General features: G+C 39.1%; 2 protein-coding genes across 2 annotated transcripts; one reads left to right on the top strand and one right to left on the bottom strand.

The window, feature by feature from the left end:
- Positions 1–319: 319 nt before the first annotated feature.
- Positions 320–15625, bottom strand: LOC139960403 (uncharacterized). Its single transcript, XM_071958751.1, has 9 exons — positions 15262–15625; positions 6684–6871; positions 4691–4865; positions 4041–4280; positions 2958–3132; positions 2538–2665; positions 1573–1846; positions 909–995; positions 320–442 (listed from the first exon to the last, which is right to left on the bottom strand). The coding sequence occupies exons 1-7, from the start codon at positions 15332–15334 to the stop codon at positions 1587–1589; spliced, it is 1239 nt and encodes a 412-aa protein (XP_071814852.1). The 5' UTR covers positions 15335–15625; the 3' UTR covers positions 320–442; positions 909–995; positions 1573–1586.
- Positions 15626–18484: 2859 nt separating this feature from the next.
- On the top strand, positions 18485–23876 carry LOC139960261 (NADH dehydrogenase (ubiquinone) complex I, assembly factor 6-like). The gene is made up of 7 exons (XM_071958484.1): positions 18485–18740; positions 19110–19290; positions 19543–19641; positions 20719–20821; positions 21873–22006; positions 22424–22525; positions 23275–23876. Exons 1-7 carry the CDS (start codon positions 18613–18615, stop codon positions 23458–23460), a joined length of 933 nt encoding a protein of 310 aa, XP_071814585.1. The 5' UTR covers positions 18485–18612; the 3' UTR covers positions 23461–23876.
- The last annotated feature ends 1567 nt before the right edge of the window (positions 23877–25443 follow it).

Genomic DNA, 25443 nt, shown 5'->3' with positions numbered 1-25443 from the left:
GGTCACCAATCTTGGCCAAATCATATAAAGATTAATTTATAACATATATTCTTGACAATTTTTCTTACCTTGAACTTCAGTATATTGTTTCTTACTAACATTAATAGAAAATATCGCAAAGAAAACTTTAAAGCCTAAAAGAATTACTGTAGCATGGTCAATTAAACAGCAGAAACGGTTGCTTCATGGTATAACTTACACAGGGCAGTGATATTAAAGACACAACTTCTTGCAGAATGTCCCAATTCGTCAATGGCTGTGTACGTAACTTGGATTGTGCCATCACTTGGTGAAATGTATAGACTACTTTGTGGGTGTGATGCTGAAATAGTAACTTGGGTACCGGATGGATTATCGACTGTCGGTGGTATCCAACTGACAAATTGAACATCCTTGGTGACGATAACTTTGTCAGCTGGACAATTATTGAAAGTTGGAGACACTGTGCAAAAAGAAAGAAAAAAATAGTAATAATAATGATGATGATGATGAGAGAGTTTATACGCATATTTTTATATAGGCCTATATAAATATATATATATATATAGATGGATGGGTGGATGGATGGATGGATGGATGGATGGATGGATGGATGGATGGATGGATGGATGGATGGATGGACGGACGGGTGGGTGGATGGGTGAATGGATGGGTGGGTGGGTGGAAGGGTGATCGGTGGATGGACGGATGGACGGACGGACGGACGGAAAGACAGATAGATACAAATCAAATAGATAGATACAAATATATATATATATATATATATATATACATATATATATATATATATATATATATATATATATATATATATATATATATATATATATAATATTTATAGATTTAGAAATATATACTATTTATTACATCAAATTATTCCATACGGGTACGCATAGATTAAGGCTCACCTGCGACACATGACGTTCCCGAGGGAACTTGAAGACAAAGTTCTTCACATCCACCATTTGATCCTTGGAATGAACAATCATTAACAACTGAAAAAAAGGGGAAATTGTATAGAAATATTAAATTCGGTGTTTCATGTAGCTATCTGGACTCCAGTTGTCATCACACCCATGATATAGTTCTCGGTCTCCTGCTGGGAATTATCAACAAATATATTCAGGGAGTCGACCGATTGGCACATGTAGTTACCGAAGCAATTTGGTCTCAAATCGGAACCGACATTGGCAGATACGTCCCCAACCCTCACAACGGAACAATAAGAACGTGATTCATTCCAATATTTCCTCTTTCTGTATGACTTTGCTTAGAGATCGCTACTAGAGGACAAGAAATAAGTAAAAATGCTGCAGCTGCCAGTGGACTTGACCCCTTGGATCCCAACATGCAGGCTTCCCAGATATACATTCCAAAGGAAATGTTAACATTTAATTCCTAATCCTGACATCCTATCGTAGGGATCGTTACTGTACGGAAAGTAGGTATATGTGTCGCAATTCCTTGTGTTTGTGCCTATAGTTCAAGTTCAAATTCAAAATCTATTTCTCATATGGCATACAATCCACACTTATCGTCTTATTATAATAAACTGTTGTCTTTATTCGTTACCTATGGCAGGATCATCAGTAGAATGGAAAGAGACCGTGAAAACGAGTTGGAATACCAGCTACCAACAAAGTCGAGGGATCGTTTTGTAAATTACTGTCAGTGACGTCAATACCCTTGGTTGTCCAATCAGTCCAGAAAAGAGCGTTGTCCACAAATATTAGTCCAAACGGATGAACATCGTCATCAAATGCTTTCAGTAATTCTCGTGCTGATCCGTCTAAATTACTTCTCTCAATCTTGTTTAGCTGTGCGTCTGCCCAGTAAAGTTTACCTCCTGTTAATGATAAAATTCGGCAAAATAAGAAGCTATACTACCATCGATAGGTCCCAGTTATTTCAAAGTGGGTGTCGCGACACATCGAGGACTCCAAACTGGAATAGGAGGGTCGCCAATAATCCGGTAGAAAAAGAATGACGATATTTGCAGAAAAAGTGGGAACGTGTTCAACATAAATTATATCCAAAGTTGCCAAGTATAACATAATTTTGTAACTAAGCACCCTTAATCATATGAAAATTATCAAATGTCCATGAGCGGGGATAAGTCCCTTTTTCAGTCCCCAACATTTGCCACTGGAAGGTTACCCTATAGCTCAAATTCATCACTGTGGTTATATCTGCATAAACGTCTGGATATAGTCCATGCTTTATTATTACTCCTGGTAGATCTCACATAAGATACAAAAGAGGTTAGGATGGGTATGTACTAGCTCCTAGCAAGGATTCAATGTTGTCACCAAATTTACCACGAAATCGATACACTCGAATTTTAAAAAGCAATTTAATGCCATCTTAAAAAACGTTTTTCACCTCATTAAGCAATCCCAGTTTCACAAAAGGCCCTCCCAATGATCTGGAAATAAGTTGGAGCTATACTATTGATAATTTTAATCGAGATTTTTTTTTTATATCTTTTCTTACCTTTTATCCTTTATATGATGACATAACAACACCCATGCACTCACCGGCCATGTCAATGGCAATTCCATTTGGCCAACCAAGTCCGGAGTTGACCACCTCTGTCCTATCCGTTCCGTCGCCGTTCATCCTCTCAATCTTTGCAACAGAACCCCAGTCTGACCAATAGACATGACTGAGTAGTGAAAAGGGACAACTTTTAACACTTAAGATCTCAATATATTTATATATATTAGTATATGTATATATATATATATATATATATATATATATATATATATACATAATATATATATATATATATATATATATATATATATATATATATATATATATATATATATATATATATATATATATATATATATATATATATATATATATATATATATATATGGTTGAATGGCGTCTATATCTTCTGTCTTTATCTTCTGTACGAGATTTAGAACTAAAATAACTGCGTTTACCCTTGATACGGCTGTACAACAATGTCTCGCGGGGATTCAATACTTGTGTTGACAAGGATCCTCCTGAACGATCCGTCGAGGCGTGCAACGTTGATTATTGCTCCCATCACATTCGAGCCTACATCGGTCCAATAGACGACCCTTGACACAGGGTCAACGGCCAATCCATCCGGCACTGAATAGAGAATATCAAAGTTTGTATGATCCGTGAGGTGACTATCAATCTATCCTTTCGCGTTATGATAGCCTAACCATAATTTGTATACGAGCGATAGAACAGTGTTTACACCAGCATATAATACCTATACTAGGTGAATTCGGTTTCACATCGAAGCGTGGACAGCGCTTAGGCCTAGTTACGTTTCAATCGAATCCTAATGTAACTCTAGCTAACCTGTAGACTAACTTGAAGATACCATTGATCAGTAGCTTGTCTTTGGATAACGGTCTTTGTAGAGTACTTGACTCCGAATTGTTATAGGCCTAAACATAGGTTACAGAATGGTTTGGTTGTTTGTTAGGCTACCTGAGTCTAGCTGGGTCGTTGAACTATTACTTTGATGTCGACCATTTGAAACTTGGGGATCACAGTCAATTTGGAGCAAACCCCATTGTAGATGGTAAAAACAATATATGACTATGGTTAAAATAGATGGGAGTTATTATCTATCAGTGGCGGTACCAGCCAAAGCAATATGGGGAAGGGGCACCTGGGGGGCAAGGCATTAGGGGCACAAGAAATATAACACTGATATGAGGGAGGGGTCTGAGGGAAGGGAATTATTTTGGGAATTGTTTTACAAATTAAGAGACTTTGACGCAAAATGGTGCTATCAGTGGACAATTGTTCACATTAATGTATTACATTGGAAGTTATTTCTAATAAAATATAGTTCTATATATTTTGGATAAGCAGCAGATCTGATTGGGGGCAACTGAGGTGCAAGTGCCCCCTTATGCCCCCTTTCCTCCCCTTAGCGCCGCCACTTGTATATGTATACGTCACAAATTACTTCAAAATTGGTAGTAGGGTATATAGGCCCGTAGGCATGTACGCTTTATATCTTTAATTCAGTGACCAACCTGCGACTATTACTGAAGCAATTTCTTCTTGTCCTGAACCATCCAAGTTTACCCTACTGACCATTGGACGTCCGACATCTGTCATATAAACTTTCTGCTCTATAGGGTCATAGTCTACAGCAACAGGTCTCGATAGTCCAGAGATTGGTATTTCTTCAAAGTTAACTCCAAATCTGTTCTGCTTATAAATGATCCCGTTGTTGGCGTCAACAGCAAAAAAATACTCCTCACGTGGCACAACTGCGAAGGGACAAGTATTATATATAGGTTACTAGCCAGGTGTTTACACAAAGTAAGGACAGGCAAAATATCGTTAACAAACTGATCTTGTAACACTATATATATATATATATCATATAAAATATGTTATGATTAAAATATGTTATCATATAATATATATCATGATCTGTCAATATATATATATACATACATACATACATATATATATATATATAATATAATATAATATAATATAATATATAATATAATATAATATAATATAATATAATATAATATAATATAATATAATATAATATAATATAATATAATATAATATAATATAATATAATATAATATCATGATGTCAAATTTACGACATTTCAACATGAAAAGTGAACAATATGTGCATGTCTTTTGGCAGGGCCTCCTACCTTGCTTGTATGATGCCCTAAATGTAGAGAGGCTATTTGTACTGTTGGTAGTGAACACCAGTGTAATTGTTCTACCAGTTGAGAGGAGGGTGTTTGGGTGAGCTGGCCACGGGATCGCAAGACCACAAGATGGTTGCAGAAGTACGTTCGAGGAACTCTCGAGACCGTCATAAACCTTTGTAATAAATGTGACATTATTTAAATCACTTTACTTTATGAGCCAATAAGTCGGTAATCAATCAATTAAACATGTAAACCTACAGAAACGTTATCAGCAAATAACTGCAGTTTAGTTATTGAATACGTATACTTATATACCACACGCCTCTCGAGACCATCATTAACCTAAAATTGGATATTAGTGAGTAGTTGTTGTAAATAAAGCCATAAAACTAACCACAGAATCATAAACAATGTGAAATTTGTACCGTAATAAAAGACAGTATTTGGCTTTACTTTTTGAGCAAATGAGTCGGTACTTAACGGTAAAGAACTACAGTATAGTAATCGAATACATTGATACACATACACACACACACACACACATATATATATATATATATATATCAGCCTATAGATATAACACACAATAAAACCAGCGGAATCGGGGGCAATAGAAGCATCAGTTAGAACAAATGAGATTGGGGTTATTAGAAACATCATCATCCTGTATTTAATATTGGTTTATAAATATGCCTATACACAAGTACGAAAACAATCATTTCAAACCTAACAAAATTTCACATTAATTCAAAAGAGCTCTAAGAACAAAGGCATTGTTAAAGTTTCATGTTAAATTTTTTGACTTGTACAAATTAGTGATATATGCACAAGGAGGAACAGGCACTAAAATAATCAAGCAATGAACGTGTTCTCTTCCCTTAGCTTTCGGTGAACTGTAAATATAGTCTGCTAATCGCATGTTAGTGCAATTAATATATGATTGATTATACATACGCTATAATTATATATAACATGTTTTCACTGTCCCAAAGTATTGTCCCAATCAACCCTAGCTCGGGCCCCTCCTCAAGGGAAATACTGTTGGAAGTAGAATATGTTATACCGAGTCGCCATGCACAAAACTTTGTGCCTTCATTTTAGCACATGTATGCAAGGACAATCTAAGTACGCAAACCTTATGTACGAAAAGCGTATATAGTTACTCGTCCGAACCCCTGCCCCCCCCCCACCTCCACCCTCTTCCGGTACACCTGCTGTTCAACTGATTCTATACCTGCAAGACTGTGCGCCGGATGGTACTATAGAAATTGCATTGAGGTCCTACTTGAAGGGACGTAGCCAGGGGGGGGGGGGCAATATGGAGCGATCGCTCTCCCTTTGAGAATCCCGAAAAATACAATTCAACTACAAGCAGGAAATATCAAAAAAGCCACCTTTCAGGTTGAAGGAAGCTAAGCGGCCCTTCTCAATCTTTCCCCTGAAAGTTCGTCTGCGAAAGTGTCCTCAAATCTCCAAATTTTGACATTTTATCTCAAAATTTTGACATTTTATCTCAAAATTTAGTCTTTTTATCTCAAAGTTTTGACATTGAAAGTCAAATTTAGACCTTTTTTAAGACCTATTTAACCAAAAACATTTTGACCAAAATTTTGACTTTATCTTTCCTGGTCCTATAAAGCAACTGTAGCTACGTAATACAATATTATCATTATTGTTTACGTCCTGCAACGTGGGAAGCATATTGGGCACAAAGTTTCTTTGTATATCATGGCGCTCCGTTAAGTGTAAATAATACTCTCTTTGTGAGTAGTGCCCCTTTCAAAATTCTGCTCCGCCCCTGCCCCCCTTCAAATTGCTGGCTACGTCCTTGCCTACGTGTGACGTAAAAGTCTGACATAATGTGTTATCCTGTTGAAAAGGTACGCTCTTGACCCCCGGTGACATTCCTTCCAACCTCTCTACCACGCCGGTAAGAACAGGTGGTTGTTAGTATAGTTTGATAAATATATGGCATCATGTATTAACTTACTGTTAGCGAGTCATCAGCGCACGATTCAGACACGGCTAGATCAAAATATTCAATGGTTAGCTCAACTACTGAACTGATGGACGCCTCTATCTGCCAAGAACATTTAGATGTGTATGGATTACCCATGGAAAATCCTGGCGACTCGATTACTCCGGAAGTAGAACTTAAAGTAGAGCCACAACTCTGTCCTGTAGTTGGAAGAAAGGAACACATATTCGTTGGTCTCAATTCGATGGACAGAAGAACAACATTTCCGGTACGTGCCTGGGCTTGGCACTTGTGTTCCTAACATGACGTCATCGTTGTCTTGTTTTGAAATCGCAATTTTCAGAGGTCTGTTTTCGGATGCGATTATTAAAACATTAATTTCTAATTAGTCCTTGATGTTTCGAAGGCGATGAGGATAGTTTTGAACATAGATTTTCTCATAGATTCAGAGGAAGTTACTCTCGATTAGATGGATTTTTCATGTCATGGTCTCTTTAAACTCAAGTCCAACTTTACTCTTTCCTTTTTTTTCTTGAAGGGGGGGGGGGGGGTAACACTGACCCATATCCATAACTTAGGACCACTCCACCTAGGAAAAAGCAATAACCCAGAAAGATATTTATTGTTTTACGTGCTTGTCTATCACACAATCATGGTGGCCAAGTTCAAGAATTATGAAACCGTGACGTCACTTACGGTATAGCCCTTGGATAATTCAGATGCTTCGTTATGTCATGTTTTTCAATATTTTAGTATATCATACACTGCATGCATTATAATTTGTGAAGAGAACGAATTGTTTTCCCGGTAGTCTTGTACATGGTTTTGCGAGACCGGGCCTGCACAATTTAGGATAAACTATTGCCATAGTGTATGGGTGACTGCACCAAAAGTGCTGAATTAATTATATAACCTTGAGAAGCATATACTCTTCATAAGTATACCAAATTCTGGATGAATTTCGTTACAAATAGGTACTTTAATAGTGTGTAATTATAGCACACGGCATAACTTTGGTATAATATGGATAATAGTTTGTATGCAAACTAACAAACACTGCCGTCAACACTTCAGCATACATCTTAACGCGTAGAGTAGAACTTTCCGGCAATACTAATGACCCTTTCCCCTTCCCCTTAGCTAGATCCTATTGGTAACATCTTAAAATTTCAAGATCGACCTCCTGCTCATTTTTTCTTAAGGATGACCTTGAAATAACCAGAAACTTTCCATAATAATATGTTCACTTTCACTACATTTCATTTCTATAATGCTAACATTAACAAATGAAAGCATTCTAACACTGCTAACACAAAAAAATCGAACCTCTTGATGACAGCAACTATATGGATGCCAAATAGGACATTATTTCAGTGACTCGTGCTATGTGACTGCGCGAGTCGTAAAAATGTCTCTTTTTGGCGTTCCATACAAGGAGGTCTGTGACTAATCAATTTCTATTATATGGATTTAACAAACATTGACGCAGCCAGTTTGGGAAATTTTCCAATACGGAAATACTGATACCATTTTATACTGTCCACCAATATCATGCTTTACTTACTGACCTATTGAACTATACCTAACATTTACCTGTTCACATGCATATTTATTCGTACTGGTCGTGCGAGAGTTTTGATGAGTCACCAGGCGCGTATCCAGGATTTTCTAACCCGGGGGGCGCGAATTACTATCTAAGCGGAGCGCCACCATCGGTTGGCGCGCAGCGTACAAGAAATTTTCTGGTTTTGATACCACCCAGATCACCGGAAACGGCACTTCTCGGGCTTGAAATGACCAACCAGATGTACACTTTTTGCCTGAGAACCAAGTTTTTCCCAATAGTTTTTTTTTTCCATCCATAACCTTTTTGAAGTTTGTCAAATCATGTTCAACCTCATCGCATGTCCTGTGGATCATTGCTTTTGTAGGTGATTCTACGTCGCGGCCCACAATATCCGTCAGCCCCCCCTTTTCAAGGTTTTAAGCCCATTATTTGTTCAGAATTTGAAAATTCACGTTTCTCGTGATTAAACTCAATTCAAAACATACCCATAATGTTGCACAAAATTTCATCTATGGACAACCAATATAGAAAAACCCAAGGGCGGCAGAAGCACTTTTAATCTGGGGGGGGGACCGACATCAAAGGGCACTTTGCAGATATTCGATTGGACTGATGCAGCCTTATATTTAGTACCATTTATAACTCTTATTGTATTTATCTTATTTGCGTATTCACATCACTCCATCAACGCCCCCCCCCCCCCCCTCAAGGAAAATGTGCATACTAGCACTGCAATATCCAATGTGCAAATTAGGAAACATGGAACAAGTTTTCTTTTGAGACAAAATGAGGTGAAATCATACTAGTTGCTCATGTAGGAATCTTCCGAATTAGAATTTATTTCTTGTTAATATCTTAACAATTTTTTTTCCATTCGAAATAGCTTTGAGTTTGACCCACAGAAATTCATTAGAAATTCAGCGGCGTAGCCAGGATTTGCAAAGTTGTATGCACGACTATCTGAGCGGAGCGCCACCATCGGTTGGCGCGGAGCGTGCAAGAATTTTTTTGGTTTTACAAACCCCTCAGATGGCCGGAAACGGCCCTTCCCGAATGTTCATTCTGGTTCCCTGGCCTCTTGCTAACTTGAGACACCTAAATTTTTATGTAGAAAAAGGGCACATTTTTAACCTGAGGAAAAGTGAGGGGGGGGGCACGTGCCCCCTGTGCCCCCGGTTCCGCCGCCCTTGGAAAAACCTCCTTGAACCCCTAACAGACCGGTCAATATTGCACGAGTAGAGGGACGTGTGATGAAGAATGTGGGTCAGAAATTTTCAAAAATTCAGACACAGTTAATTTCTTGGTGTACAAATATTAAAACCTCTTATAACGGCTATTATAAAACTTGGTTGAAGGAAATGAAAATATAGCAGATATTTCCGAAACCGAACAATACACACATAAGCGTAGGAGGCGGGGGGGGGGGGTGGGGCTGCAGCCCCTAATTCGCCATTACTAATGTAAAAGAGAGTTTTAACATAATTGGACCTCGATGATTTTCTCCATCTACATAAGACATTTCGTTGTTTACATTAGCATCCCGCGGTAAACTGAGCAACTTTCACGGACCGTAAGGTACACGATGGCATTTGATGTAATAACCGGTGCTTGCTTATATGATATTGACATTAACATGTTGGAATTTTTTATTATTTTTTCGGGTAAGTCGGACAATTTTGAGGCTGTTCATCCTGGAACGCCATTTTCATGCTCACTGATATGATGTGATATCTGCTGTTTGCTTTTCAAATTCGAACCGGCGCGTAGCAAGGAATTTGCCAAGGAAAGGGCGCAGCCTGTAGGCAAATTATCTAAGCGCAGCTCCTCCATTAGTTGGCGCGAAGCGTATAAGAAAATTTTGGCCGAAAATGCCTCCCAGATCGCTGGAAATGGCACTACCCAGGACCATTTGTTGGCGCGAAGCGTACAAGCAAATTTTGGCCGAAAATGCCTCCCAGATCGCTGGAAATGACACTTCCCAGGCCTTGTAAGTTGCATCTAAGCGCTTTCTATTTTGAAATTACTAGCGATATCATAAAAAAAAATATGCTGAAGGTGGGGGGGGGGGCGGTCGCCCCCCTTCCCGAAATTTGTCATGTTCCCCGACGACACGGTCGAGTTCGAGACCAGCCACAGTTGGTTTCATAGCACCGTTCTACAATTGATTAAGGCGTATATACACACACTCGCGTTATGATAGACCATATATAGAATATATAGATCATGAGTGAGAGAAGAAAAATGGAAACGTCAACAATTGAGTTGTCGGTGTAAGGGGTAGGGTGAGGCACACGCCTCTTCCGAAATCCTTGATCCTTCACTGTCTACCCTGTGTATATAATAGGGATCAGCGCTGTAATAATGTCACTGTTCCTCTTTCTCTTCCCGGTGTCTTGGCGTTTTTCTTTAACTACCTCCTTTTCTCCTTTTTCTCTCTTTCTTCTTTTTCTTTTCCCTTCTTTCCTCTCTTCCTCCTCTTTTTTTCTCTCCTCTTTTTTCCTTTTTTCTTCTCTTTTTTTTTCTCTCCTCTTTTTCTTACCCGGGGGGCGCGCGCCCCAAACGCCCCCCCCCTGGATACGCACCTGGTCACAGGAAAGTACCATTTTGTTTTTCTCTCTAACTCTTTTCTTTCATTCTACCAAAACCTTCACGATTACATGTTCGGGGCTTCCCTTTTACTTTACCAGATATTGCAATGTATTTATAATCAACGATGCGTGTAGCTGGAGACTGGTATTGTATCAAGTTCTTCAGCGTTAAAACAACATCAAAGGTGTAAATATAACACTCCTTTGTCTCACATGTCCTTGCTAAAATGCAGTCAGCTAAATATAGAGGCATTGCAAACAGTGTGTTGCTTAAACAGATCAAATAGATACGGAAATTGAATATTCTGTTTCAAATTTATCTAAAGCGGTATATGCATGATGAATGTTACATGTTAGGCTGGACTCGGGCTGTAAGGCTGAAACAGAACTTGATGATTCGTACTCGGCCTCGGCTTCCGAACTTTTCCGGTACTTCATTAGTGACGTGCGCGGGATTTCAAAGATGGGGGCAATAGTCTAACCTTTCCACCACTTGATTTAAGTTAATTGAAGGGACTGAGGCGAATGTAGGATTTTATAAATGGAGGGGCTAACCCTGGGATACTTGAAGTCGACTCCCGTGTATGTGTGTGTGTGCAGTGGCGTAGCTAGGATTTTTTGAGTGGGAGGGCCATGGGGGGGGCTGTTCTTTCTTGTGGGGGGGCCGGAGGTTACTATCTGAGCGGAGCGCCACCTTGGTTGGCGCGGAGCGTACAGAGAAAATTTGAGATTTCAGCACCCCCCAGATCGCAGGAGATGGCACCTGTGAGGCAAAATAGCATCCAAAAAGATGTGCAACTTTGGTGACAGAAATGCAAAAAAAAAAATTTCTCTTTCATGCTGACTGGCCTTGCCAACTCAGCCAGACTTTTAACTTGCGTGAAGTTGACATCAAAGGCGTACGGGACCATTTCAGTTTGGGGGGGGGGGCAGAACTTTTTGTGCCCGAAAGTTCCCGTGACACTATCTAAGCGGAGCGCCACCATCGGTTGGCGCGTAGCGAACAAGAACATTTTTGGCACACAATGCCTCTCAGATTGCCGGAAACGGCACTTCTGAGGCCTTGCAAGTTGCATCTAAACATTCTTTATTTTATAATCTCACGTTTTAGAAATTTACAGTTGCCCAAAAATTTGGTAAATTAGAAGAAGAAAAAATTGTAACATCACTTTGAAGGGGAAAAATGGGACAGTATATTTTTTAAGCTGCTATATTTAGTTACCTTATTTACTATTTTAACACAGTACTCAGCTACCTCCAGAAAAACATTGTTCAACGACACGTAGGCGAGATAATGTCGCTGTGTCGGGTGAGACTGCAATTTGTCTCACAAAAAAGGATAAAATATAACAAAGAATATGATAAACCTGTACTTCTAGGCTTGTAGACACTCCCCCCCCCCCCCCCACCATCCATGAAAAAGAAAATGTTTCTTTTATACACTCATGTCGGGGATATCCAGGTCAAGGGCGGCGGGAGCACTTTTAATCTGGGGGGGGGGGCACCGACATCAAAGGGCACTTTGCAGAAATTCGATTGGAATGATGCAGTGTTATATTCAGTACCCTTTATAACTCTTATTGTATTATTTTATTTGTGTATACACATCACTCCATCAACGCCCCCCCCCCCTCAAGCAAAATATGCATACTAGCACTGCAATATCCAATGCGCAAATTGGGAAACAAGGAACAAGTTTTCTTTTGAGACAAAATGAGGTGAAATCATGCTAGTTGCTAATGTAGGAATCTTCCGAATTAGAGTTTTTTTCTTGTTAATATCTTAACGAATTTTTTTCATTCGAAAATGCTTTGAGTTTGACTCACAGAAATTCGTTAAAAGTCACGGGCTTAGCCAGGATTTGCAAAGTTGTATGCACGGCTATCTGAGCGGAGCGCCACCATCGGTTGGCGCGGAGCGTGCTTTTAGAAAATTTTTGGTTTAACAAACCCCTCAGATGGCCGGAAACGGCCCTTCCCGAGTGTTCATTCTGGTTCCCTGGCCTCTTGCTAACTTGAGGCACCTCAAGTTTTATGTAGAAAAAAGGCACATTTCTAACCTGAGGAAAAGTGGGGGAGGGGCACGTGCCCCCTGTGCCCCCCCGGTTCCACCGCCCTTGGTCCAGGTATACAATTGACTAGTTAGAAGAAAAAAATTGATCGTACAAAAAGCGTGGTAGCCCAGATGAACTGCGCTTACGGTGGTGTTACACGGAAATATTCGGGCATCATGATGCTAAATAAAGAAAATCATGGAATGGTCGGGCAAAAATTTGAAAAAGATTCGGGCAAGCTACTGCATATTTATATATATATATATATATATATATATATATATATATATATATATTTCTCCTCTAAGGCTGCCCGAATTTTTCAGGACCTTTGCCCGAATTTCTTGTCCTCTGGAAATTTAGGGGGCAGTCTGCCCCCTGCACCCCCCGCCTCGTACGCCTATGGTTGACATCATTTGTTGTTTCAAGGTGTCAAGGCCTTTCTCCCAACTCAAACCCCTGTGGGCTACCGGTAGGTTTGCAGGAAATGCCCACATGTGGACTTAAATAGCATTAGAGGAAGGGGATGGAAGACTAACACGCATCGATGTTTCGGTAATGGTCACATTGGTGGCTCGGTGCTAATTAGCTGTTAGCTAATTAGCTAACATGCTGTATGACCATTCTCATGATTACTACAGATATTGTATTATTCTTATTCTGCCATATGCAGACGAGAAAATTGTGTAACTCTATTTCCCAAATTATTGAACAAAAAATATTAGTGAATCCCACTGATGAGTTTTTTTTTTTTAAATTTTTTTTTTAAATTTTTTTTTTTACCCCATTCCCAGTGGGGGGGCCAGTGGGGGGGCCAGCCGATTTCATGGGGGGGGGGGGGGGGCCGACCCCCCTGGCCCCCCCGTAGCTACGCCACTGTGTGTGTGGGGGGGGTGGTCTGTCATTTCCTCCACTGCTTATCTAGCCATTGTATGAACTGTTATTGCATGAGTTTTTAGTAACATATAGTAAAAGAAACTTATAAAATTCAACTTTAAAAAAGAGCGGCTTTCAGATGGAATGTTTCAATCTGGTAACTGGGTAGGTTATAGCAATCCAGGGGCGTCGATCCGTTTCCAAGATTTTAAGGGGAAAACTACCACCGATACAAACTCTCCATGGACAGTTGGACACATATGTACTTGATCAGAGGCATCCACAAGTTGTAGCTAATATGTTTTCCGGAACCAAAGTAATTGCATTGATTCCAATAATTTCATGAATAATTGCATGACTTTTGAATAAGGTGTTCGAAAATTTTTTTTTTTCATATAGATGTTGAACTGATTAATCTCCCACTGTTACAATTTCCAAATTTAAACATTGACACTCATACTTCATACTTAATTATCACATCTGAATACAGCTCTTTTAAATGTTAATATGATATGTGACTAAAACTCATAAAATATCAATTCATGTATTAGCTAGATATTTATAGAGGAAATGGCAGCCAACCCCCCCCCCCCCCGGATACATTATTAAAAAACAAATCGAAATGGAAAGAGTCTCATTTGATATTATATCATATACGATTCAAGTATTGCTATACAATTTTGCTACCCCTGTAGCATCTAATTCGAAAATTAGGTCCAGTGTTGGTCTGCTAATTTCCAATGATGTAACAACTTCATTGACAAAAAAGGAGTATTGTTTTAGAGAATATGTTGGAATTTTCGTCAATACTTGGCAGTGGAAATGAATAGGACAAAATGTTACACAATGAAAGTATGACGCTAGATAAGTGTAATTGGCATTGATGGAAATAGAACCGTATATATGTCATTCCACTCCGACTCGCCATTTATTCTTTCCATTTTTGTTGAATTTACACTGAAGATGTGACTTAAGATAAAATGGGTTGTGACTTGACTTGATTTGAGACCAGTGGCGTAGGAAGGTACTTTTGAGTGGGGGGGGGGGCTGAAGACTGATGGCCGGCCTGGGGGAGGGGACACCCCCTCTCCTTTGGAAATTTGTTGCATTTCCAGGTGGAATCAGATGCAATTTGGTGCAATATAGCACACTTCAACACCCCACTCCATTTTGTAAATAATTTTGCATTTTCACCTGGCCTTAGATGCAATTTGGTGCTCCAAATGAGATTTTTTTTCTCATTTGGAAATGAAAAAGGGGTTTTCAGACTTGCGAAGCGGGGGGGGGGCGGAATGATACTTCCGCCCCTCCATATTTTTCTCTGGGGGGGGGGGCTGGCGCCCCAAGCCCCCCGGTTCCTACGCCCTTGTTTGAGACAGTGAATAAAGTCGCACGGTGCGAAATTTGTTTGCTAATTCTAGTAATATACCACAATATCGGTAAAGGCTATACCTTCTCTGTATAATCATGCCAGTATACAAGTTTATCGTCTCTGTGTATACTTACCGTTAACCAGCTGAATGGTAAATAACGCCGCCATCGACGATACGATGGAAAGTAAGATAAGAGGCCTTTTCATGATTATTCCACGAGAAAAGAAAATATGACAAAATAATTGTAACCTCCACTTGGTATAACCAGAACGGTTCTGTAGTGGAAATATACGATTGTTGCTTATTTGGAAAGAAAAGTGCTGGAGATCTTCTTACTTCCTTATTATGTGTTCACCTGAATTACGTAGCGTCAACCAATGGGCAAGAAGGCAATTAATGTATTCATTCGGTCATAGTCTTAGAAATTTCAGGTTCAGTGGGCACTCCAATACCAGTGTAGACTTATGACAATGTTATGACATATATCCGCAACAGGGTTACAGCAATTCCATTTGCCTGGTATCCTTGTCTGAAATAGTCTTCTATAAGGAGCATTCGGAACACAGGACCGCCTCCTCTACGACCTGCATTTATAAAATGCGTCCGTCTGTTTATTTTGTTCCTCCCATAACAATTTTTCTTAAATTGACAATCACACAGAAGTCAAACAGTGAACTGATTCAACCCGTTAATTCAATATTCGGTGTTGAATACACATCAAGGGCGGGGGAAGCACTTTTAATCTGGGGGGCACCAACGTCGAAGGGCACTTTGCAGAAATTCGATTGGACTGATGCGGCCTGATATTTAGTACCCTTTATAACTCTTATTGTATTATCTTATTTGCGTATACACATCACTCCATCAACGCCCCCCCCCCCCCCCCCTCAAGGAAACAATGCATACTAGCACTGCAATATCTAATGTGCAAATTGGGAAACAAGGAAAAGGACAAAATGAGGTGAAATCATTATAAAGTCCAAGTCCCTGCACACGCGATCGATACATGCATGAAAGCAAATGAAATATGTGAAAATACTGAAAGAAAAATAATTTTCCATGTGTTTTTCAATGGTTAAACTGATATTATTATGATGATTATTATTGTTACGACTTTCCAATAATTCTAACCAATTTGGAAGGGTTTATAACACGGCAAATGATTGTATATTATTGGCATGCGATGTAATAACCAACGCATGCCTATATGATGTGCACAATAACAGGTTGAACGCGCGCGTAGCGCGCGAAAAATTTTGGTAATATTTTTCGGGCAAGTCGTTACAGCCCCCCAAATCAAATTGGGCTCCTATGCCTGTGGTAGTAAACATTTCAAACCTTCCGAAATGGTTCATTCGACGTGGGTTTTGCTTTGTAAACTCTTTTTTTATATAGAAATGTTTATGTATAGAAAAAGGGCACATTTTTAACCTGAGGAAAAGTGGGGGGCACGTGCCCCCTGTGCCCCCCGGTTCCGCCGCCCTTGATACACATTAACTATATTGTTTATTGTACAGTATGTAGATCGATACGTCCACATAGATAGCTTTGTACTAAGTTTATAACGTTAACATTAGGCCTCTTCGACGAAATGTTTGAATTACTGCAGTGAATTTGCGTCGACTGTCTAACTTCCTTATCTTGTATTGCTTGTTCTTACGGTACTTTTTTTTGCGTGGGATATGGAGTTGAGGATGTGGGAAAATATATGCTATAATAACGACAGGCGCGTAGCCAAGGGGAGGGGGGCCCAACGTGGAAGCCGCCCCCCCCCCCTTGAGCATATTTGTTTTATTTGTTTGAATGTTTTTATGATATCGCTAGTAATTTCAAAAGAGAAAATGCTAAGATGCAATTTACAAGGCGCGGGAAGTGCCATTTCCGATCTGGGAGGCATTTTCAGCCAAAACTTTCTTGTACGCTTCGCGCCAATTATGGTGGCGCTACGCTTAGATAGTTTGCAATGCCGTATCTACGGCTCTGATAGTTTGCCCTACATTTTCGCCCCTGCCTTGGCACATTCCTGGCTACGCGCCTGAATATCGACTTGTCAAACAACTGGCTGGCAAATAAAATGTATAAGTAAAGAATTTGAGCAATAATCTCTGAACGCAGCCACAGGTTTGAGTACCATCCAAGCTCATTGTTCAAATAGAGATATGTTGCTTCTCGCTGGCCCTCAGTACACCTGACCGCATAGAAAATTTGATTGAGAGCAACTGGTCCAAAGGAGGTAACTCATCTCTGACGAAGTGATGCGATAACCATAAATTCGGGCAGCCTCGGGACAATTATGAAATTCAATTTAACATTAAACGAAATAAATGATTGCGAAGGTTTTAATACACGGTCGCTGGTCCGAATTTTCTTCGATTCTTGCCAGAGTATTAATGCCGGCTAGCAAGTGAAAAGGGCCAAATTCTTTTCTGAAGCTTTCCGAATCTCTATAAAATCATACTCTCAACCTATGCGCGGATCCAAGAAGGGGACTCACAGGGTTGCGCGCCCCCATTTTTCGCCGGCCAAAAAAACGTTACTGTACCATACAACATAATAATAATACTTTTATTTCTTCAGGTAAATGTCCTATGAATATGACTGGTAATTTAGGCCTATATAACAGGTAAGCATGGTATGATATCAACACAACTTTGAATATTCGGGAAAAGGAATTTGAGAGATTGTTCAGGCAGTGCGAGTAGATGGCCGAAAAGGCACATTGGTCTTTTCAAATACAGCGTGTTCCTTGGCGCCAAACCTTTAGCCTGATAATGCCGAACATATCTATCGGAGGACCATATTCATCCCATTCTATTCATTGACAGTCCGATCACGCAACTGAGTGATCGGTCTGTAGGACAGTCACATGCCTCAAATAAAGGCGCTCTACCTCCTGAATCTAAAAGATCTCTCTCTAAGAACCCCGACATTATACAGGACATTAAGGGCCCCTCAGTACGCGCATGACATGCCGTACTCTGCCTCACTCAAAGAAGTGCGTTAGTGGCGCACGTTTTGGTCTCGTGTAGAGGTTCACCTAAACACGATATCGGAAACATTGAAAAAGCTCACAATTGACCAAGCTGACAAATTGTATCCGAATATTATGACATTTCTGCGCATTTTACATATCTTGGTTGCCAGATGCCAGGAAATCGCATTTAACAGTGTTTAATTTCGCCACGCCACCCTCCGATGGTGGGGTGGCGAAATTAAACCACCGTCCCGTACGCCAATGATGATAACGGGACTAAAGATAGATATAGATAGTTGGTATGTTGTTACACTCAAAATTTAAATGCCTCCATTATTGTTTTGGCTGGCGTAGTGGTGCGCGATCGAATCTCAATCACGACTGGTGTTGAGCAATAACTGTTATTTGCTACCTTTAACTCATTCGTCGAGAATCAATGCGATACTAATTCCACGACATGACCTAACTGTAGGCTACACGTTTTAGAAAGTGACGAGAAGCCAAGCAGATATGCAATTCAGCCGCAGAGTGGCATTTCCTGTTATGACGTTTAGAGTAGGAAATGTATGTCGTGCTAGAAATCAGTCAAATAAGCTCAGCACTGGAAGAAATGCGGAGTACTGTCTACAAAGTGTACAGTAGGTTCTTGTTACCAATAATGCAATATAGTTAGTAGGCCTAGGCTAGTACTTGGGTAGACCTACAAACTGCAGCCTATGGTTATGTACATTGACATTCAAGCTTTCTGCCGTTATCATATGTTCTCACACGTAAGATTACCCATTCTACTGCTACCTGTCTGCGTTTGCTAACATTGGCTCAAATGTTTTGTTCCAACATCAGGGAATAGCCCTAATACAGTAATAATTGTGATGTCAGAAGCTCTGTGTTTTATTATTCAAGACATTTTTGAATTTTGTTATTACCATGCCAGAACTTGAAGGCAATGATTAACTCTCAATGTTTAAATTGGTAAGAATCGCCTACATTGTCATCAAATATTTCAGAAAGCAAGATTACGAAAATTATCTGTGGTTACTGCTTCTACCAGAGAATGTTCGCTCGTCTGTTACCGCTCTAAGAGCTTTCAACATAGAGCTTGCTACCGTCAAAGATGTTGTCTCCACTCAAGAAATTGGAAAGATGAGGATGCATTTCTGGAAAGAGTCTTTGAATGATACGTATCAGGTATCTGTATAGTAATTAATCTATATAGTAATTAATCTATACAGTAATTAATGTGTTCCTGTATTCTCAAGTACTACAGTAGGATACTTGTGCTAGAATTTAGTTTCATATTTCACAAACAATAGTTGGTAGCGGTATGCCATGCCTAGAACATGTCGCACAGCTAATTAGTTTCTACTTGAATGCAAATACAGCTAATATTGTTAATTAACTCGTTATCATGATTTATTTTCCCTATCTGTTCTTTGCTAGCGAAACCCCCCTCACCATCCTGTAGCGGAGGAACTGTATGAGGCCATTCAAAAACATAACTTATCAAAACAGTGGCTACTGAGACTTGTGGAAGAGAGGGTGAGAAGATATTATACTCATTTTCATTTATATTTCACTCTAATTACATTGTTGCCATGGGGTAGACTTATGTTACAATATCTCCTTTGAAGTTTGTTGGTCAAAATATGATAATTTATCTTAAAAAAATGTATGAATCGCATTATAAATATTGTTTCATTGGACACATTTCTCACTTCTGAGTCAGTGCTATGGCCCCGTAATGTAAAAACCTCATGAAGTCAATCTTCCAAAACTTGAACTGTGCATGTGTTATATTATTTATTTATTATGAAGGTGAGATGGCTTTAACAACAAACTTGTCATTTTGTACTTTATGGTTTCACCTGTCAAGATTAGATCCAATCTCAAATGAGGCTGAGAGATTTCATACAGTGAGATTTGAAAATACAATTTCGTAATTTGATCTTCATGAAATAGCATGAGAAACTGGAGAAAACATCTGTGATGGAGGGATGCCTTAATAGTCTGAGGGAGGGGGGGGGGGTGGATTTGTGCAGAGTAAGGCTTTACAAGTGACTTCAATAGAGAAGCTTCGTACAGAGTAAATTAAATGATAATAACAATAATATTATACCTAAGTTTTATGTAGCGTCAAACAAACTATGAAATAATTCTCATAGTTTGTTTGGTGCTATATACAAAAAAATATATATAGTCTATTACATGACAATATATTTAGCTGCCGTCTATTTTTGGTATTATGTATTTGAAATGTTCAGGGAGTTAAAGTGACAAACTGACAATATTGCATACCGTTTAGTTTTTACTTTTAAGCTAAAGCTTAAGGGTTGTTGAAGTGCATCGGTTTAAGCATCTGCTGCAAATGATCAAACTTAATCGGCTAGGCAGTCTTCTGGTACATATTCTACATACAGAAAAGTTCACTGTTGTTGCCTAGCCTACTTTTAACACTGCTTGTTCAAACAGATGCACTTCATTGGATCTGGGTTTTCATAAGTAGTGGGTTGTATACTCTGAGCAATTCAAATTAACTTTTAAAATGGTACAGGTGTCTCATGCTTAATCATAGCTACAGTTTCATTTAGAATTTATCACACAGTTATTTGATTGCAGGAAAGGACCCTTGAAGATCGTCCATTTTCATCTTTAGAAGAGGTAGAAACCTATGCTGAGAAAACTGCCTCTTCCATACTCTACCTTACTTTAGAAATATTTGGTAAGTTTTTGACAAAACTGCATCTTTCTGGAAACCTAAACCTTGTATCCTCTTTGATATCAATCTTCTTTCTTCTCTTCATATTAATCGACATTCAGTTGGAAGTTGTTGAAGTTAAATAATAATACAATGGTGGACAATTTTTTATTTACCACACCACCTACCCCTCCAACCCCACACAAAACACATACACACAGGCTTATAATTGCTACCCAGTTTAATAGAACTCAAATGTTCAATGCTAACTAAATTCCTTTGGTTTCACCACACAATTTGATCAGGAGTGAGTGGCTAGGGAGCTACGTAGGTAAGGGGTCTCCGGCTTACTTTAGGTATTTAGCCAAGTAAGTTAGCTGATATGTTGATAGGCAGTCATGACTTTATCTGTGTTAAACAAAGATCTGTGTACATGTACCCAGCACCAGGCTTAAACATGTTCACAGAAATGCCATTGAAAAGTGTTATTTGACTTTAAAATGAGATAACAGTTTATTCAGGTTGATATTGCCATCAATCATTCTATGTTACAACTCCCGATCCTTGGAGTATACTTCCTGCTGACATCAAAATAAGGTCACTAGATAACCCCAATTTCATGGACCATCCCCAGGTTTCATATAATTTCATTGTTCATTCCCAAGTTTGTAAAAACATGGCCAACAATTATGTGAATTTGAGTGGGGAAAAAAATGCCTAATTCTGGAGAATGCATTACAGAAATTTGGAGATTTGACCATCATCCTTGAAACATAGCACCACCATACATTGAGATGATCTTCAACTCTCACCCATTTTTTTAAGTGTAAATTTAACCCCTTGGTTGAGATCAGTATCGTGTCTGTGGAATTTCCGAAAACAATTCGCTCACCTTTAATATTCAAAACGGCTCCTAATGTCGTAATCTTTAAAAGAAGACTTAACACTGATCTGTTCTCAGAAGCGTTTCCTTGACTCTAAGAGCCACTTATCTTTGCTTGGACTTGAATATTAGTCGCTATTTGAATTCCCTGATTGATTGATTAATTGCTCCACATTTGTGTCTTCTTCGCAGGTGTGAGAGACATACATGCGGACCATGCTGCCAGTCATGTTGGAAAGGCTCAAGGCCTGACTACTCTAATCAGGTCTGTACCTTACCACGCTGCCAGGAGGAAAGTGCTCTTGCCACAAGATCTCCTGATCACGGTGAGAAAAATTGATTGATACAATTCTGTTTTTCTACTCTTTGATAGGCACTGACTAAACTGCTACTAAAAATTTTAAACCAAAAAATGAAAATAATTTGGCTCTCTAGAGCAACCGAGAGGCAAGGGGAGAATTGCTCAATACAATGTGGACAGATAACTGTTTTGAATCAAAATCTCTGTAATTTTAGAGCAAACTTAGAGCAAAATTTTAACCTGCCTATGTCCAGAATATGTTTGTATTAGAATGATAAAGTTAAACAAAACGAAGTAAGGTTAAGTACGTTCATTCCTTTGTCTGTCTGTTCCACAGTTCTTCTATTTAATCAAACCAGATACTTTCTAGCAACATTGAGTAGTATTTGGGACAGCAGAATCTGTGTAGCAGTTTAAGTTATTTCGTCCTTTATTTTTGTAGCATAACGTTTCTCAAGAATCAATTATTCGAGGACGGGATGAACAAGCCATAAAGGAAGTTATATACGATTTAGCAAGTCATGCCCATAGCCATGTCTTGAAGGTGAGTAATTGTTAGTTAATTAGATAAATAGATTTAAATAGACATTAGGAAGCATCTCTTCATTCAGCTTTTGAAGAATTTTGGCCAATTTAGCTTATCTAGCAAGTTTGTGATCAATATTTTGATCTCTTTACACTTCTATCAATTCCATTGAATGAGGATTTAAGCTACCCAATTAACAGGCATGACTATCTATTGGTCAGATTCTGGGTGCCAAAAAAAAAAGCAGTGTTTGAAGCTTTGGTTCAAATATGATCAACTTTACCTTTGGATATCATTCCAAAGTACAACTCAAAATAAAAAAAACTAACAGATATATTAGACAAATTAATTTTCAAGTTTTGATCAGATTTGGGTGAAAGGTGCAAACTTTGGATGAAAACCATTTTTGATTTTATAGTAATAGCTGCTTTTGGTCAGAAGCAGGTATACACTAGTTTGATGCCATTTATTTTTTCTATTCTTATTTTAGTTATTTGTAAGATAGTTTTTTAGAAGTTGTATACAATAGAATCAATGTACAATTGTATCAGTATCAGTATACAATTGTATACCATAGAATTAACCCCTTCCCTATGCTTCCCTACCCTCCTCCCTCCCTTCCCCTCCCCCTCCCCCAACCAACTTGCATAAACTATCAAAGACAAAAAGAATGCTCCATGTTTGTAGATGTTTTACATATATGCTAAGATTTTCATCACATTAAACTAAGTGGACAAATAGTTTTAAGTTTTTTTTTCTATTTCCAGGCTCGTTCATTGAAAAAGAGTGTACCCAAAGAAGGATCACCTGCATTATTGGCTCTGACACCGATTGATAGATACCTCACCCGCCTTCAGAAAATGAACTTTGATTTATTTAATCCAGTATTACAAAGGAGAGATGCATTTTTACCGTGGGCATTATGGTGGAAAAAGTTGCAAAGAACATATTAAAAGATAAAAGCACAAATCGTACAATGATGGTGAAAAATTAATCTCAGAGTGCTCGCTTGGCTAATGTAGCAAGATGAAGTGATAATTAATGACATTGAAAATAGTTGTACACCTTTATATTTATGGCAGAAGATTAATGAATGGTTGTCACAAGCTTGTTTTATGTTATGTGCAACACTTTAAAGCTTGTTTGAGGTTTACTCCATCAGTTTGACCAACTGTGAAGAATTTCAGAAATCTTGAATCGTTGCTGTAGCACAGTTGCAACAAATAAGCAGAAAGCAGTATTTCCATGGATTGGGATGTGGATATACATCTTCAAATAATCAGTGAGTTTTCAATGCAATTCTTGTTCACAATATAATTTAAGTATCTCTTTTGTAATGTCGTATTTATAATAGATCTGTTTTCATTATCTTTCCATGTGTTCATCGTTTACAGGGGCGTAGCGAGCGGGGGGATGTGGGGGGGTGTCACACCCCCCCAATTATTTGGTCGCTGTCGGCAAATTTTGGGTCTGTCAGCAAAAGGAGAAAAGGTGAAGAGAGCGGAAGGGGAAGAAAGAAGGAAAGCTGAATAGAGAAAAGGAGAACGGGAGCTTCTTCCATGCCAAATTTGACTTAAAATATGCACCAGATTTCATCTAAGGACATTTCAAAACTAAAAAATTGCAAAATGGGAGGGGGACACCCCCTCCCCTTAGACCCCTCCCTCATTTCAGTCACCACTTCCAGATCCGTCGGCAAATCAAATTTGACTTAAAATATACACCAGATTGCATCTAAGGACGTTTCAAGACTAAAAATTTTCCAGAGGGGAGGGGGACACCCCCTCCCCTTAGACCCCTCCCCCATTTCAGTCACCACTTCCAGATCAGTCGGCAAATCAAATTTGACTTACAATATGCACCAGATTGCATCTAAGGACATTTCAAAACTAAAAAATTGCCAAAGGGGAGGGGGAAACCCCCTCCCCTTAGACCCCTTCCCCATTTCAGTCACCACTTCCAGATCAGTCGGCAAATCAAATTTGACTTACAATATGCACCAGATTGCATCTAAGGACATTTCAAAACTAAAAAATTGCCAAAGGGGAGGGGGACACCCCCTCCCCTTAGACCCCTTCCCCATTTCAGTCACCACTTCCAGATCCGTCGGCAAATCAAATTCTCCACACCCCCCCCCAACAAAAAACCCTTCGCTACGCCCCTGATCGTTTATGCTTAAAAAGGAAGGAAAATGGAAAAGAAAACAATACAAAAACTCTGAGTTAGATGGCACAGAGCATTATTCGGCGATGATCATGTAATGCCTAACATTAAAAAAACAAAAATTGAAAATGCATATCAAAGTAGTTTAATCTTTACTCAGTATCAGTGCATAGAACAAATTGTGGCTGGATCAATATTGAGTTATTTTCACTATATTTGAATGGCTGCCCCTTGTAAAATAGCTGCAGTTCAAAAAAAAAGAACATTAATACAGAAAAATGAGGTAATTGCATTTTGTGGGAAAAGTGTGTGGTGTTTACCTAGTGGACATGTCATAATATATGTAAGCTAGGAGAAAGTTCTCTACAAGTGGGTGAAGTCCCAAAGAGTCCTGTGACTTTGAAATGTTGGATTTGAATAGGTACAAGTTGTTACTTTCATAACAGGCACAAAAACATAATTTTTAAAAACTTTCCAGGTACAGAGCAAAAGAGTGCAACTGATTCCCCTTGATATTGTCACTGTGTTGTAGCTCTAATTCCCAAAGTCCTTTGATTGTTATCATGGCATGCAGTTGCCAAGAATCTTTTCCATGGTCCTCAGTTCATCCAAGTGACGTCCACGTCTTTTTCTCACAACTCTACCCTCCCCTTTTCCACCCTCCCACATCGCATGGACAAACTATTTCAGGGTTGATTTCGGTGGGTCGCCACTCGCAAGATCCATTCAGTTTACGTGGTCAACATGGCATTACATTTTACCCTTTCAGCGTT

Source organism: Apostichopus japonicus, chromosome 3 (genome assembly GCF_037975245.1).
Source record: "Apostichopus japonicus isolate 1M-3 chromosome 3, ASM3797524v1, whole genome shotgun sequence".
NCBI lineage: Eukaryota > Metazoa > Echinodermata > Holothuroidea > Aspidochirotida > Stichopodidae > Apostichopus > Apostichopus japonicus.
This window is presented reverse-complemented; position numbering and strand designations above follow the sequence as displayed.

Bases quoted from the DNA above. Each gene is read 5' to 3' on its own strand.
- LOC139960403 (XM_071958751.1), bottom strand. From the start codon at position 15,334: ATGAAAAGGCCTCTTATCTTACTTTCCATCGTATCGTCGATGGCGGCG. The intron at 4,866-6,683 runs GTAAGTTAATAC...TTTATTACAAAG, and splicing joins GCGCTGATGACTCGCTAACA to GTTTATGACGGTCTCGAGAG. The intron at 1,847-2,537 runs GTGAGTGCATGG...TATCATTAACAG, and splicing joins AATTGCCATTGACATGGCCG to GAGGTAAACTTTACTGGGCA.
- LOC139960261 (XM_071958484.1), top strand. From the start codon at position 18,613: ATGCAATTCAGCCGCAGAGTGGCATTTCCTGTTATGACGTTTAGAGTA. The intron at 19,642-20,718 runs GTGAGAAGATAT...ATTTGATTGCAG, and splicing joins TGAGACTTGTGGAAGAGAGG to GAAAGGACCCTTGAAGATCG. The intron at 22,007-22,423 runs GTGAGAAAAATT...TTATTTTTGTAG, and splicing joins CACAAGATCTCCTGATCACG to CATAACGTTTCTCAAGAATC.